An 11,542-nucleotide genomic window follows, 5' to 3' on the forward strand; every position below is an offset into this window, starting at 1 on the left:
CGATCCTCTTTCCTCTTCTGTCTCTTCACCCTGGGCTTTGGACTCACTTGTGCTAAGGGGGAAGACAGCTACATGGAAAAGGTAAAATATGATCATTGAAAAAATGTTAGTTATATTAATGCTCCATTTTATTTAAGACTATTTATTTAAGACAACTTCCAAAACCTTTCAACCTAAAGGATCAGTACATCAACTTTAACCGGATGATTTTTTTAATCATTATTAATATTGAAATATCAATATTATTATTTAATGGTTAAGAAAGCTAAAACACTGCATAACAATGTCTTTTGCTAGATTTTATGAACTAAACAGAATATGTTTATAGATGAAAATTTAAAAAATAAATCTAAAAAATAAATTTAATACATTTTTACATTTTGTCCCAACACTGGTGTCAATAGCATTTGATTAAATCAAACACTTTCATCACTGTACACCAGTCCTCATCCGCTGAACCCAGTTTCACCTCTTTACGACCTGCTCCGTCTCCATATCAACTGTATAGTCCTGCGGTTGTTTTTTCAGAGGGAAATTCATGCTGAAGTGTTCAAGTCACTTTATTTTCTTTTCCAGGAGAGGTCAAAGATGAACTTCCTGATGGCGGATGGTGCAGGAACGGATGACAAACCTCTGAAAATCCCCAAGGAGCTTTGGATTCTGGTCAACCATCTCTACACCAAGGCCTGTGATCAGGTGAGAAACAGCGCCACCGACTGTAAAAACAGCAACCCAAAGATGGAATAAACATCTTTTTTCAGTAAATTTGGAGTAAATATTTCTCCCGATGTCTTTTTTTTTTACATGTTAAATTGTCTTGTTTGTCGTTTTTTTTGGGGGGGATTTTTGTAAATATTTCTCCCGATGTCTTTTTTTGAATCTTAAATTGTCTTGTTTGTCGTTTTTTTGGGGCGGATTTTTGGTTTTTAGGAGGACTTGTTCCAGACTCCAGGTCTTCAGGAAGAGCTGCAAAGCATCATTGACTGTCTTGACACCAGCATTCCTGACTCACTACGTATCCTTATCTTGAAAGAAAGGTCACTCGGCCTCGCTGCCGATTTCACCTCGAATCACTCACTAAAGAAAATGTGTATCAGTGGTTCTGAGGTTAGGGGGCACTATTGCAGCAGGGCAAATAAACTCAAAGTTTAAAAAAAAAATTTTTAAATTTTAGTTATTTGCGCATTTGTAGTGTTTTTAAATAAGGTTTTGTAGAGTTCGTGGTCCTTTTCATTCACCTCTTCTATGCTCAAAAATTAGTTCGCAGTCTCAATCTGCGTCTGAATTAATAACAAAATAAAATAACAGTTCAGCATGTTCTGTAGGATTTCTCTAAAATGTCCGCCATAAAAAAAAAAAAAAATTGCAAAGCAGAATTTCTCCTCCCTTGACTTATCTCACAGCTGGCTGTAACCACTCCGTAGCCGAAGCTCTGCTGATCTTCCTGGAAGCCGTTCCGGAACCAGTGGTGTGTTACGAGCTGTACCACAGGTGTCTGGACTGTGCCCATGACAGTCGACTGTGTAAACAGGTGCACAATCACATCATCTTTTGGTGTCCTGTGTGTGTCTGTGACCGTACAGTTGTCTTTAATAATTCACTGTATCTGACTCTCTGGTGATTGACAGCTGATCTCTCAGCTGCCTCGAGCTCACCGCAATGTGTTCCGTTACCTAATGGCTTTCCTGAAAGAGCTGCTGAAGCACTCCATCAACAACAATTTGACTGCAAACCTCATAGGTAATACCTCACACTGCTGCTGTTTTTTTTTTTAACCAGCGCCATAACTTTCTCACAACCATCTACTTCGGGGACTTGGGTTTCAGCAAATGAATGTCTTTATTCACGTCGCTAACTTTCCTCGTCAGCTCTCGACTGACCTGACGTCGTACCTAACACCCGACTGCAAGTTTCCTGTGGTTCATCTCTCCGCAAGGGCATCTCTCAACTCCTCTCTAAATGCTCCGCAGTACTCCTTTTTCATACTCCCTGACCTCTTTCAGAAACTACTTCCTGTACATTCTGTACATCTACTTGTGCGCATCTTTTCTTCTTCTTCTCCAGCCTTCTTAAAATAATTATGAATGCCAGTGATTTTTGTCCTTTTTTCCCCCCAAGTCTGGAACAATCTGTCCGTCTGCATTTTATCATTTTCTACACCATCTATTGGGGAAACGTGGGTATTGCAGGGAAAAGGCAGATGTACAGTATAATGATAATATAAACAAATGATATAATTTGGAAACATTAGGCGGGCTGGATTAAACAGATGAACGGGCCTCAGTTTGCCCGTCCCTGCTCGAGGCTGAGAATGTCCGCTCAACGGAAGCAGTGGACGCGACGTTAGTCATCTCTAAACTTACTTTGGCGCATACATGTCAATGTAGTTGCAGTTTGTTGGATTCGAGACGGCATTCTTTGAGCATTACATCAAAGCACTCGCCAATCGCCAACGTAACCAGAGGTCCGCTGGAAGGCCCTGGCGTTGTTTACTCAAAATCACATTGGTCGAAGAGACAGATTCATTGCGAATTATTTTAGGCGTTATGACAGATTACTTTGACCCTCTATGATTATATGGAATACGGGGAGGGGGGGGGGGTCCTGGAATTGCGTTGGAAATCCGTTCCTATGGCGCGATGTAACTCGACTCGATCCTGAAACCTTTCGGACCCAAGCCCGCTTCCTTAACCGCTAAGCCACCGCTGCCTTTCGCGTATACCCTCCATCCGCCTGCCAACTAGTTTACACGTGAAATTTGTTTCAATGCTGCCTGCTTTATTACATAACATCAATTAAAAAGGCTATTAAAGACACGAATGTGATTTTTCAATTCTAAGACTAACTATCTCTCCAGTTTTTAGTTATGATTCTGTTTAAACTTCTGATCGCACGCTCTTCTGATCACAGACTAATAATTATAATTCTCTCCGTCTGTCTCCTTATCCTAGCAACCCTCTTTGCCGGCCTTCTGATCCGACCCCCTCCAAATCTGACCAGTCGGCAGACATCACAGGAACGACAGAAAGCCATCGACTTCGTCCTGGGATTCCTTATGGCCGGAGATGAGGATTAAAAAAATGAGATGGAATATTAGGTCTGCAGATGATTTCTCTTGTTTTTTTTTTTCCTTGCAGTTTGGACCCAAAGGGTTGCTACGGAACCCCAGCAGCTTTGCATTCGGAACCACAATACAGACTGTGATTACAATAACAACTGTGATGACCAAGTATGATATCTGTTTTCAGACAGAGACCACTCACTGGCTTTTAGGAGATGCTGGCAGAGGTGTGGACTAAAGACAGAGCACTTGAAAATGTTTTTGTCCACAGACCCAAACTGTCCTGGGACCCCGTCCTCTGTGTAGGGACTGGTGTGCAGTAAGTCCCGAGTTATAGAAATAAAATACACTATCCGTTCGCACGCTTTCGGAAAGCATAATTCACACTAAAGAAAGAGAGATTCCTGCATAAGATGTAATGTAAATAACCGGAGCAAACCAAATCATTGAAACCAGGGAAAGCTGTTTCTGGTTGATGGTGAAACGTGACAATCATCATTGTGCAATTGTTAGCCGCCAACACGGCCGCGAGATATCGCGATTCGCCTCCCAAGTTCGTTTCAACTGTTATTAAAATGCGTGTCTTCGTCTCTCACTTCTGCAGCAACTCAACAGTTCTAACATCCAAGATACAAAAAGCACTATTTACCATGTTTGTGTGTAGGCGTAAAAAAAAAAGAAAAGAGTTTCATCGTTATTGTGCTCAAACCGAGGTCCTTGTTAGTCTTTGTCTCTTTGTTGGTGTAAATATTGCTATTATTGTTTTCTGCTCCGTGACTTGAGAGTCAATCATGTTTAACTCCCCGACACATAGAACTAGGAACACTGAGCACAAGAAACGGTTAGTATCAGGAACGTTACACATATTTCTTTGTGTGTTTCTACTCAGGCCAACATTTGAAGTGAAAAGTTTTAGCTGTTTTTTTGTTTTTTTTAAACTGGGAAATTAACAGATTGGCCTTGAAAATGCCACCAGACTGTGTGAAGTTGCTTATTTATTGATTTAAGTTAAAAAAAAAAAGAAGAATTTTATAACAGTATATCATTTTTGCTGATTCAGTTGTTTTTTTTTCCCCCATTCTGAGAACTTTTTGTGACGTGATGTTAAATTTGGAAAAAAAAAAAACAATAACCAGAATCTAAGACTTAAAGAATTTTAGCTTTATAAACAACCACATTCTTTTAAATGGAGTATATGTCCGCTAAACCAAATATTAGCTTGCTTGCTTTTTTTTAATCGAAATAATTTCCCCATCTAAAACAAACAAAAAAAAAAAAACCTGAACTAAAAAATACAATTTTTCTTAGCTTCGTTAATCAAAAAGCCCTCAAATCATCATTCACAGACATTCATCATTCACAATCCTCTCTGACAATCCTGGCTGGTAAAAGCAGGAACTGTTTTGAGGACAAAAATACTGGTTTAAACTTTCATTACTTCCCCAGTCCTTGTGTTTTGGTCAAGTCCTGATGTTTAGGGTAATGAAAAAGTAAAAAAAAAAAGTTCTCAATTCCATCAACTCACAGTCCAAGAATGTCACTCACCTTGCCCTTGTTGTAAAACTACACCGTTTCTAGTACAGTACATTGTTCCCAGTAATGGTTCCTATATTTTTAATTTCATAAAGATGGAAATAATTACATCCACAGAACCTCTTTTTAGGTCTGGTCCTTGTCAAGTCTTAATTCAGATCTCAGGATTTTGGAAGTTAACAAGTTGCAGGAAGTTAACAAGTTTGAATCATTTTTAAGTTTGGAAGTTAACAAGTTGCAGGAAGTTTACAAGTTTGAATCATTTTGTGTTTAATAAAGGTAAAAAAAAAAAGTAAAAAGGTAACTTCACACTGCTCTGCTGTATGTTTGAGGCATCACTTAGCAAGTTCAAGTCAACTCCCTGAATTATTTAATACAGACCCGTATGGTCACGATGATGGAAACATATCTTTCTTCTCTAACTTATCCTCGTTCCTGATAACAGTTTCTGGCTTTATTTCCCTCATATCACCCTCATAATGTACATTCTCATCATGTTTAATATTTAATCCGCAAATGTTTTAACGTGTAGTAAACTGTGTCAGTGTAATATTAAGTGTTCTTCACTTTATGTTCGAACAACTAGGTCCGTTTAAAAGGTACGTGATCAAATGCGCACCTGGTTTAGACCTACGTTAGTAAGTCTTTTGGTACTTTTAATTTATTTAACAGAAATAAAAGTTGTGCATAAATACATGTCGTGTTTGTTTTTGTTCTTGTTGTGGTATTGGAATTCTGTCAACAGGGAAAAAACACGAGTCCATAGCAGCTGTTGGTTCTGGCTCCTCGGGTCCGTGTGAGATGGTTCCAGGCTGATGTTCCCATTATAGTTGGATGAGAGATGTTTCACTGAAGTGTTGAATTCCCTTCCCCTTTGAGTATAAAACCATCCCCTTGGATATCCTTTGTCTGTTTCTCTCTATTTGTCGCGTCTGAGTCCAGTTCGAAACAGACCAGAACCGGTGCCATGGCCATGCTCAGAGTGTCGTCGTATCGTCGGCTGTTCGAGGACGGTATCTGGGGCAGAAAAGGAGGGATGAACTTGCAGTCTGCCGGGTTGTATCGGGCCAAGAGGTCAGTACCAGAGATGTTTAAATTTTCTAAACTTTTTTTTTTTTTTTTTTGAAGTGTAAAAAAAATAGGATGTATCTCTTTAAGAAATGCCGGTTGAATTAATAATATTTTTTTTTATGTTAAAACAGCAATGTCTTGAATAGAAAGACTCTGTTTTTCCCCGTAGAAAACAGAAGTTGATTTGAAAATGTTTGTGTGCTTAATAATACTCATAAAAAAAAGTTCTAATATTTCAAAGAAGTTTTCACCCTAAATCAGAATATCAACTCATACAGGATTTTATTTTTCTTTCGTGTGGCTGACAAATGGGATTTTTATTTAGAAAAATATAGCATAACTATTTCTTCTTGGCATTTTAAAATTTTGAAAAAAAAGAGGGAATTTATTGTATGTTGGATAAACACTTAAATGAATTAATTTAGATTTCGTTTTTAACATTCTTGTATTTAATTTAATTTAATTACTGATGTCCTACCACGGTCTAACTTTGACTGAACCCTAAGGTCTCTTCTCCAAAAGTAGTTCTGGACTTGTGTGTCCTCCCAGGTCTGCTGCTGCTGCTGACGACTGTGACTGTGATAAACTGGACTTCGGTGCTGCCAAAGCTCTGAACCTTGAGGGTCTGACTCGGTTCGTCCAGGAACGTTCTGATCTGGCCTCCCTGAACAATCGTCTGGTCAGCTTGATCGAGTTGGTGAGGACAAACCTTGTAATTTGACTCTTAAGAATACAGGATTTCAGGAGGCCGGAAATCCATTAATGAACTAACTGATGATTTTTTTTTGTGACTCCTACAGGCTCGTTGCTTCGAGCAAGAGAATAAATCTCTGGAATGTCAGATTGTGGAGCTGGAGGAGAAGTTCAAGCCTGGACCTGCTTCCTCCTCTCGTGTTCTCTACGCTGGGCCTCCAGCTCAGCCCAGTCTGGACGCTGTGGTGGAGAGGTTGCGTCAAGAAAAGGTAGAAGTGTTCTTCTAATGCAGGTCTCTTGGGGGGCTGTGGTAAGTCCTCACTGCCTTCATCTTCCTCTAGGATGAGATTCTGTGCGACTCTGAGGAGCTACAGAAAGAACTCCTTCGTCTGCAGGACCAGTATGAGAAAGTTGCTCAGCAAAGAATTTTCTACCAGCAGCAGCGACAAGACATTTCACAGGTATTTAATGAAGTTGCATCTTGTTGCTAAAGCAGTTTGGCCACATCAGTCATTAAAAAACAACTGCAGTGTCGCTTTAGAATCACAGAATTTTGATTTTTAATCTGAACTTTTATGCTTTAAAACAACTTAAAAAATCTATAAAAAAATGGTCAAGATTAGGACTGTTGAATAAAAAAACTACTTAATTTCTTTAAACACGCCCACCAAGTCTAAACTTCTTCGCCCAATCACTTTTCCGTTCGTTATTACCAAAATAAAAGCACCGGAAGTACACACAAGATGCATAAAAACCCTAACGATATTATCATTTACTTCGAGAACTGCTGGTATATTTTAGAAAATACTAATTCTTTTTTTGTGTTTTAGTTTCTATTGTGAGGAGTTTTCGGTAGCGCACGTCGAACGCCATGGTAACGCGTTTTAACGGCGTACACAGTAACAGCACGGCGCCTTTACAGTGTCATCATCATGGTGTCTAATTCCGAGGTAGGACGCTAGAGCTGCAGTGTAGGAGGTTAGTTTTGTTTCTTAAACGTAACCACGTCTGTAGACTTTTTTTTCCCCCTTTGTGCAAACAAACACAAAACGAGCTCTGCTGATGGAATTGACAGTAATTAAAGGAGGAATACGCCAAGTAAGGGCTATAAGCTGATTCGCCATAAGTAGGCTTCGCGGTAATTAGTGGGTGTTCAGGTTAATCTAATTAACTTCAAGTTGGTTCACGAAAATGCCAATGCTATTGTTTATTTGGCCTGTTTACAAACTATTTGCCATAATGAATGTTGTATAGGTGCTTAAACTATTCAGTCTAATATCTGTCAACACACCGTTTAAAGACCGTTTAAATGTATTTTAAATGTTACATTAAAAAAATAAAATAAATTTGAACAGAAACAATTTATTTTTCCTAAATTCCAGATGACAGAACTTTAAGATAAGTAAACCGCAAGAATACGGACTTTTGTGAACAACCAGAATATTTTCCTGCTATGACAGAACTTTAAGATAAGTAAACCGGAAGAATACGGACTTTTGTGAACAAGGAAAATTCAGAACGATAGTTGAATCATTTTTCAACACAAGTGGGCAGTGTTGTCAAACTCCTGGTTGTTCTTCTCCACTCAGCCTTGAGTGAAATCATGTGACAGTTTGCTGGAAAACTTCACCTAGCAACATTAACAAAAATGTTTCATTTGAAATTACAATAAAAAAAAAAAAAATCAGAAGGGCCTAATTTTATCTGGGTCAAGTCTGATTTTCTGGTGGTACAGTTTTTTTTTTTTTGGTGTCATACCTGTATAAAGAACTGTGTTCAAACCAGATCATTAATGTGTACAAACCTGCCTTTGTTCTTTAAATATTGTCAGCAGAACTTAATGTCCTCCTAAACACTGAGTTACAGTGAGGGTGTTGACTCTTGATTAAGCAGATCAAAAATAATCTGGATGTTTAACCAGGTAATCTGGTGTAATCTGGGTATTTATGTCGACATTTTAATCTCATTACCCACCCACCCCTTTTCACCATCTTCCTGTCTACTTTTCATTTTACCCTGCAGTGATTTCTTTTACGAATTTTTCTGTCATTTTCGTTGACAGGAAGTTGATACGGTGACAGCCGAGTGTTTGGCGTTGAGAGAGCAGGCGAACATATATGAGGAGCAACTCGCCAACATGGAGGAACAGCACAGAACGGTGAGAAGCTGAGTGGTAAATTGATAATAGAATGACCCAGGGTAAAGAAGAGATTTATTTATTTATATTTATAAAATAATCCCAGCAAATAATCTTAACGGTAAAACAGATTGATTTATTCAGTAGTTTTGCGTGACCTTATTTTCTGTTGTTTTTAATGATGTGACGGACACTTAGGGGTATGCAAGATGGCGAATGAAAGTACACCGGAAGTTGCTATCAATGCACCTTGCAACTGGCCATTTTTGCTTCCTACTGGAGGATCGCTCTTTGGCTCATAAGCCACTGACTTTTGCTGCGTCCAAGGTGACAGAACTGTGGTCTGTTCGCCAGCAGCACCACCTAGTGGCCATTTTCGAATTCACGACATACATCATGCGGCTTGAAAGTCCAACCCTGTTGCTGATGGTCTCTAGTGAGTGCTTAAGTGTCAATATGCACTTCGGAATAGATTTTCAAGCCGCGCTACTTACGATCCCGCTGGTTCCGACACCCTCGCCCTTAGGTCTGCAGATATGGGCCTCAAGCTTGTGGTGCAGAAAAGCGGCCCTGCACTCCTCTGCAGCATCTCCACAGGCTACCCCTGCACTGTCATATCAGTGTCCCGCAGCCAATGAATTTTTTTTGCTCAGATAACTCCTTCTGACACTCACTCTGGATTTCAGGCGTCAGTGAAGCTGGTTGTGGCCTGGCCTGCGTGGTAAAGTCCAGGTTGGAGATGCAGGATTTAGATGGTTTAGCCATGTGTTAAGGAGACATAGTGAATAAATTGGACAAATTATGTTGTTGCCGGGCAAGAGGGGAAGAAAACGCTTTTAGAAGAGATGTTATTGTAGAGAACACGCAGAGTGTTGTCAAAAGAAGTGGAAATGGAATAAAACGCTTTTAGAAGAGATGTTATTGTGGAGAACATGCAGTGTTGACAAAAGAAGTGGAAATGGGATAGGGTAAGATGGAGGCATACGATCTGCTGTGGCTTACCCTGAAGGGAACAGCTGAAAGAAGAAGAGACCAATCAATGATCTGATCAGAGAACGTTTGATGAACAGTGGAAGGATACCATCTTGAGATGGGTTTTTTTTTTTAAATATTATCATCAGGAATTGAAGGAATTGGTAGATCCTACCTCTTTAGGGACGGTACGTCAGATCTTACTTGTTTTACATGATGTAATCAACTTTATATGTCACTCCCTCTTTTAACAATGCATATTATTAACACACGTCGTTTCTGTCCTCTCACCTCCTTGACATCATATCTACCCAGCACCTCCTTATCACATCTGTTCCTGTCGGCAACATGTATATTTAGGTCCCCCATCCAACCACATCTCTCTCCCCTCAGGGCATGCCTTCGCCCGCTTCACGTAACTTGCGCCACAATTCTCCTTTCTCTCGTGACACGGAGCTTGTGGTGTGGACGCACGGACCATATTCCGAAGCACATCCACCGTTGTGGAAAACCCAGTTCGTCACCAGCAGCTGACTCATCTGATCCAGGATCAGCATGATCACTCTGTTTATATCTGCTGTTGACTGAACGGAGAATACAAGTAATCCCCCCCCCGACGGAAACTCTGCAGAACCTCAGACCTGGGCAGGGAATTGATCAAGTTTCTTTATTTCATTAACTATTTTTTCAAGTGAAAAATAAGCTGATTTTTAATGATTTGCACTAATGAAATCCCATACAAACTGTCATTTCTTCCTTCGCTGCTGTTTCTGTGTGATGGCAGGAGGTGGAGGATCTTCTTGAACCGTCCGAGGAGACCATAGCAGCAGCAGCAAGAGCAGGAGCAGGATTCAAAGGGCCTGATGTGACTCCTGCCCTGTTATTGAAAGAGTTTTACTGTGCGTTGTCTGAGAATCTGCAGGTAATGAAGCCTAATTGGTCTAAAAAATCAAGTATTTTTGACATAACACGTCCACTATTCAAATGAACAGGCTTAAGTGATCTAAAGTGATGTACTTTAAAAAAGTTTACTCATATAACTGGAACATACTTTACATATACATTATATGTTGGGGTGCTGATTAAATGCATATACCGTATTTTCCGGACTATAAGTCACACTTTTTTTCATCCTTTGAAACATTCAGCTAATCGCAAAAATAGCCATAGCTCGATAAAACACCCCATTCCACAGCATGCCTTCACCCTGAAGGTAAGTATAAGAATGACCCCAACAATTCCCCGGCCCCAGCCCTAAACCCCACCCCTTGATCATGCCAAAAAAAAAAAAAAAAAAAAAAAATCACCCTTGAGGTAAGTTGGCGCCACTAGTGACACTCGAGGAGGTGTTCATTAGAGCACGCTTGCACAAAGGCCCTGATGGAGGTGCGTCAGGCAGCAATGCCCAGCAGGCAGAACGTCACCCTGTATCGTCATCATATGTAAAATATATAATTCCACGGTTGTTTTTTTCACCCCGCCAGCCGCTAGAGGGCACTCTAGGCTTGTGTACCAGTATCTGCTACTCCTGGATCGCTGAAAATTTACATGTTCGTTATTTTCACACTGACAGCCACTAGAGGGCACTCTAGCTGGCTAGTGCGACTGATATTCCGGAACGACTTAGAGTCCGGAAAATACGGTAGATATTTTATAATCTGCAGATGTAAATTCGTGTGTATGTCTCTGTGTTCACAGTCGGAATGTGCTGAAGGATTCTCCGTACCTGCTGCGATTCTCACCGGTGAAGGAGGAAAATTACAGCAGGCTGGAAAAATGACGGCTTCACCGGTTAAGGAATTGACAAAACCAGAGAACATCGATGAGTTAAAACGTCTGGCGAGTTATTTCACTGCCTTTTTATCAAATAACAAATAATTACTTTCACTAAAACTACACTTTCTGCGAGGTTCAGAAGTCGAAACTGCATTAATGCAATTACCAGTCCTTAACTGACGCAGAAGAGAGGAGTCTTTGAGTGGACAAGTCTGCGTCTGCGTGTCGAGCATCAGCTCCTAAATCAGTGGAACTGCTGTATAGGAAGAGCTTTCCCACAGCAGTGTGTGGGGCCCTGC

At 40.2% G+C, this 11,542-nt stretch overlaps 2 protein-coding genes across 12 annotated transcripts in view; both read left to right on the forward strand.

The window, feature by feature from the left end:
- Nucleotides 1-4,564, forward strand: part of ocrl (OCRL inositol polyphosphate-5-phosphatase) — an 18,405-nt gene extending 13,841 nt beyond the window's left edge. For 3 of the 5 annotated variants that reach the window (XM_008326419.3, XM_008326420.3, XM_025063096.1), the window contains 6 exons: nucleotides 58-81; nucleotides 577-696; nucleotides 931-1,015; nucleotides 1,404-1,531; nucleotides 1,629-1,740; nucleotides 2,952-4,564. In XM_008326419.3, the coding sequence (XP_008324641.1) occupies nucleotides 58-81; nucleotides 577-696; nucleotides 931-1,015; nucleotides 1,404-1,531; nucleotides 1,629-1,740; nucleotides 2,952-3,076 (594 nt within the window). In that variant the 3' untranslated portion in view covers nucleotides 3,077-4,564. The remainder of the gene's footprint in view (nucleotides 1-57; nucleotides 82-576; nucleotides 697-930; nucleotides 1,016-1,403; nucleotides 1,532-1,628; nucleotides 1,741-2,951) is intronic. The other 2 variants (XM_025063095.1, XM_017039440.2) reach the window with 2 other exon arrangements.
- Nucleotides 4,565-4,863: 299 nt separating this feature from the next.
- The window catches only part of vimr2 (vimentin-related 2), a 12,156-nt gene continuing 5,477 nt past the window's right edge, over nucleotides 4,864-11,542 (forward strand). For all 7 annotated transcript variants that reach the window (XR_003051952.1, XR_003051953.1, XR_003051951.1 and 4 more), the window contains exons 1-7: nucleotides 4,864-5,668; nucleotides 6,215-6,362; nucleotides 6,466-6,627; nucleotides 6,700-6,819; nucleotides 8,421-8,516; nucleotides 10,252-10,389; nucleotides 11,166-11,306. Coding sequence is in view for 1 of the 7 variants with exons in the window: in XM_008326418.3 (XP_008324640.1) it covers nucleotides 5,562-5,668; nucleotides 6,215-6,362; nucleotides 6,466-6,627; nucleotides 6,700-6,819; nucleotides 8,421-8,516; nucleotides 10,252-10,389; nucleotides 11,166-11,306 (912 nt within the window). In the remaining 6 variants the exon portion in view is untranslated. The remainder of the gene's footprint in view (nucleotides 5,669-6,214; nucleotides 6,363-6,465; nucleotides 6,628-6,699; nucleotides 6,820-8,420; nucleotides 8,517-10,251; nucleotides 10,390-11,165; nucleotides 11,307-11,542) is intronic.

This window comes from Cynoglossus semilaevis, chromosome 15 (assembly GCF_000523025.1).
Source record: "Cynoglossus semilaevis isolate Cse_v1.0 chromosome 15, Cse_v1.0, whole genome shotgun sequence".
Lineage (NCBI taxonomy): Eukaryota > Metazoa > Chordata > Actinopteri > Pleuronectiformes > Cynoglossidae > Cynoglossus > Cynoglossus semilaevis.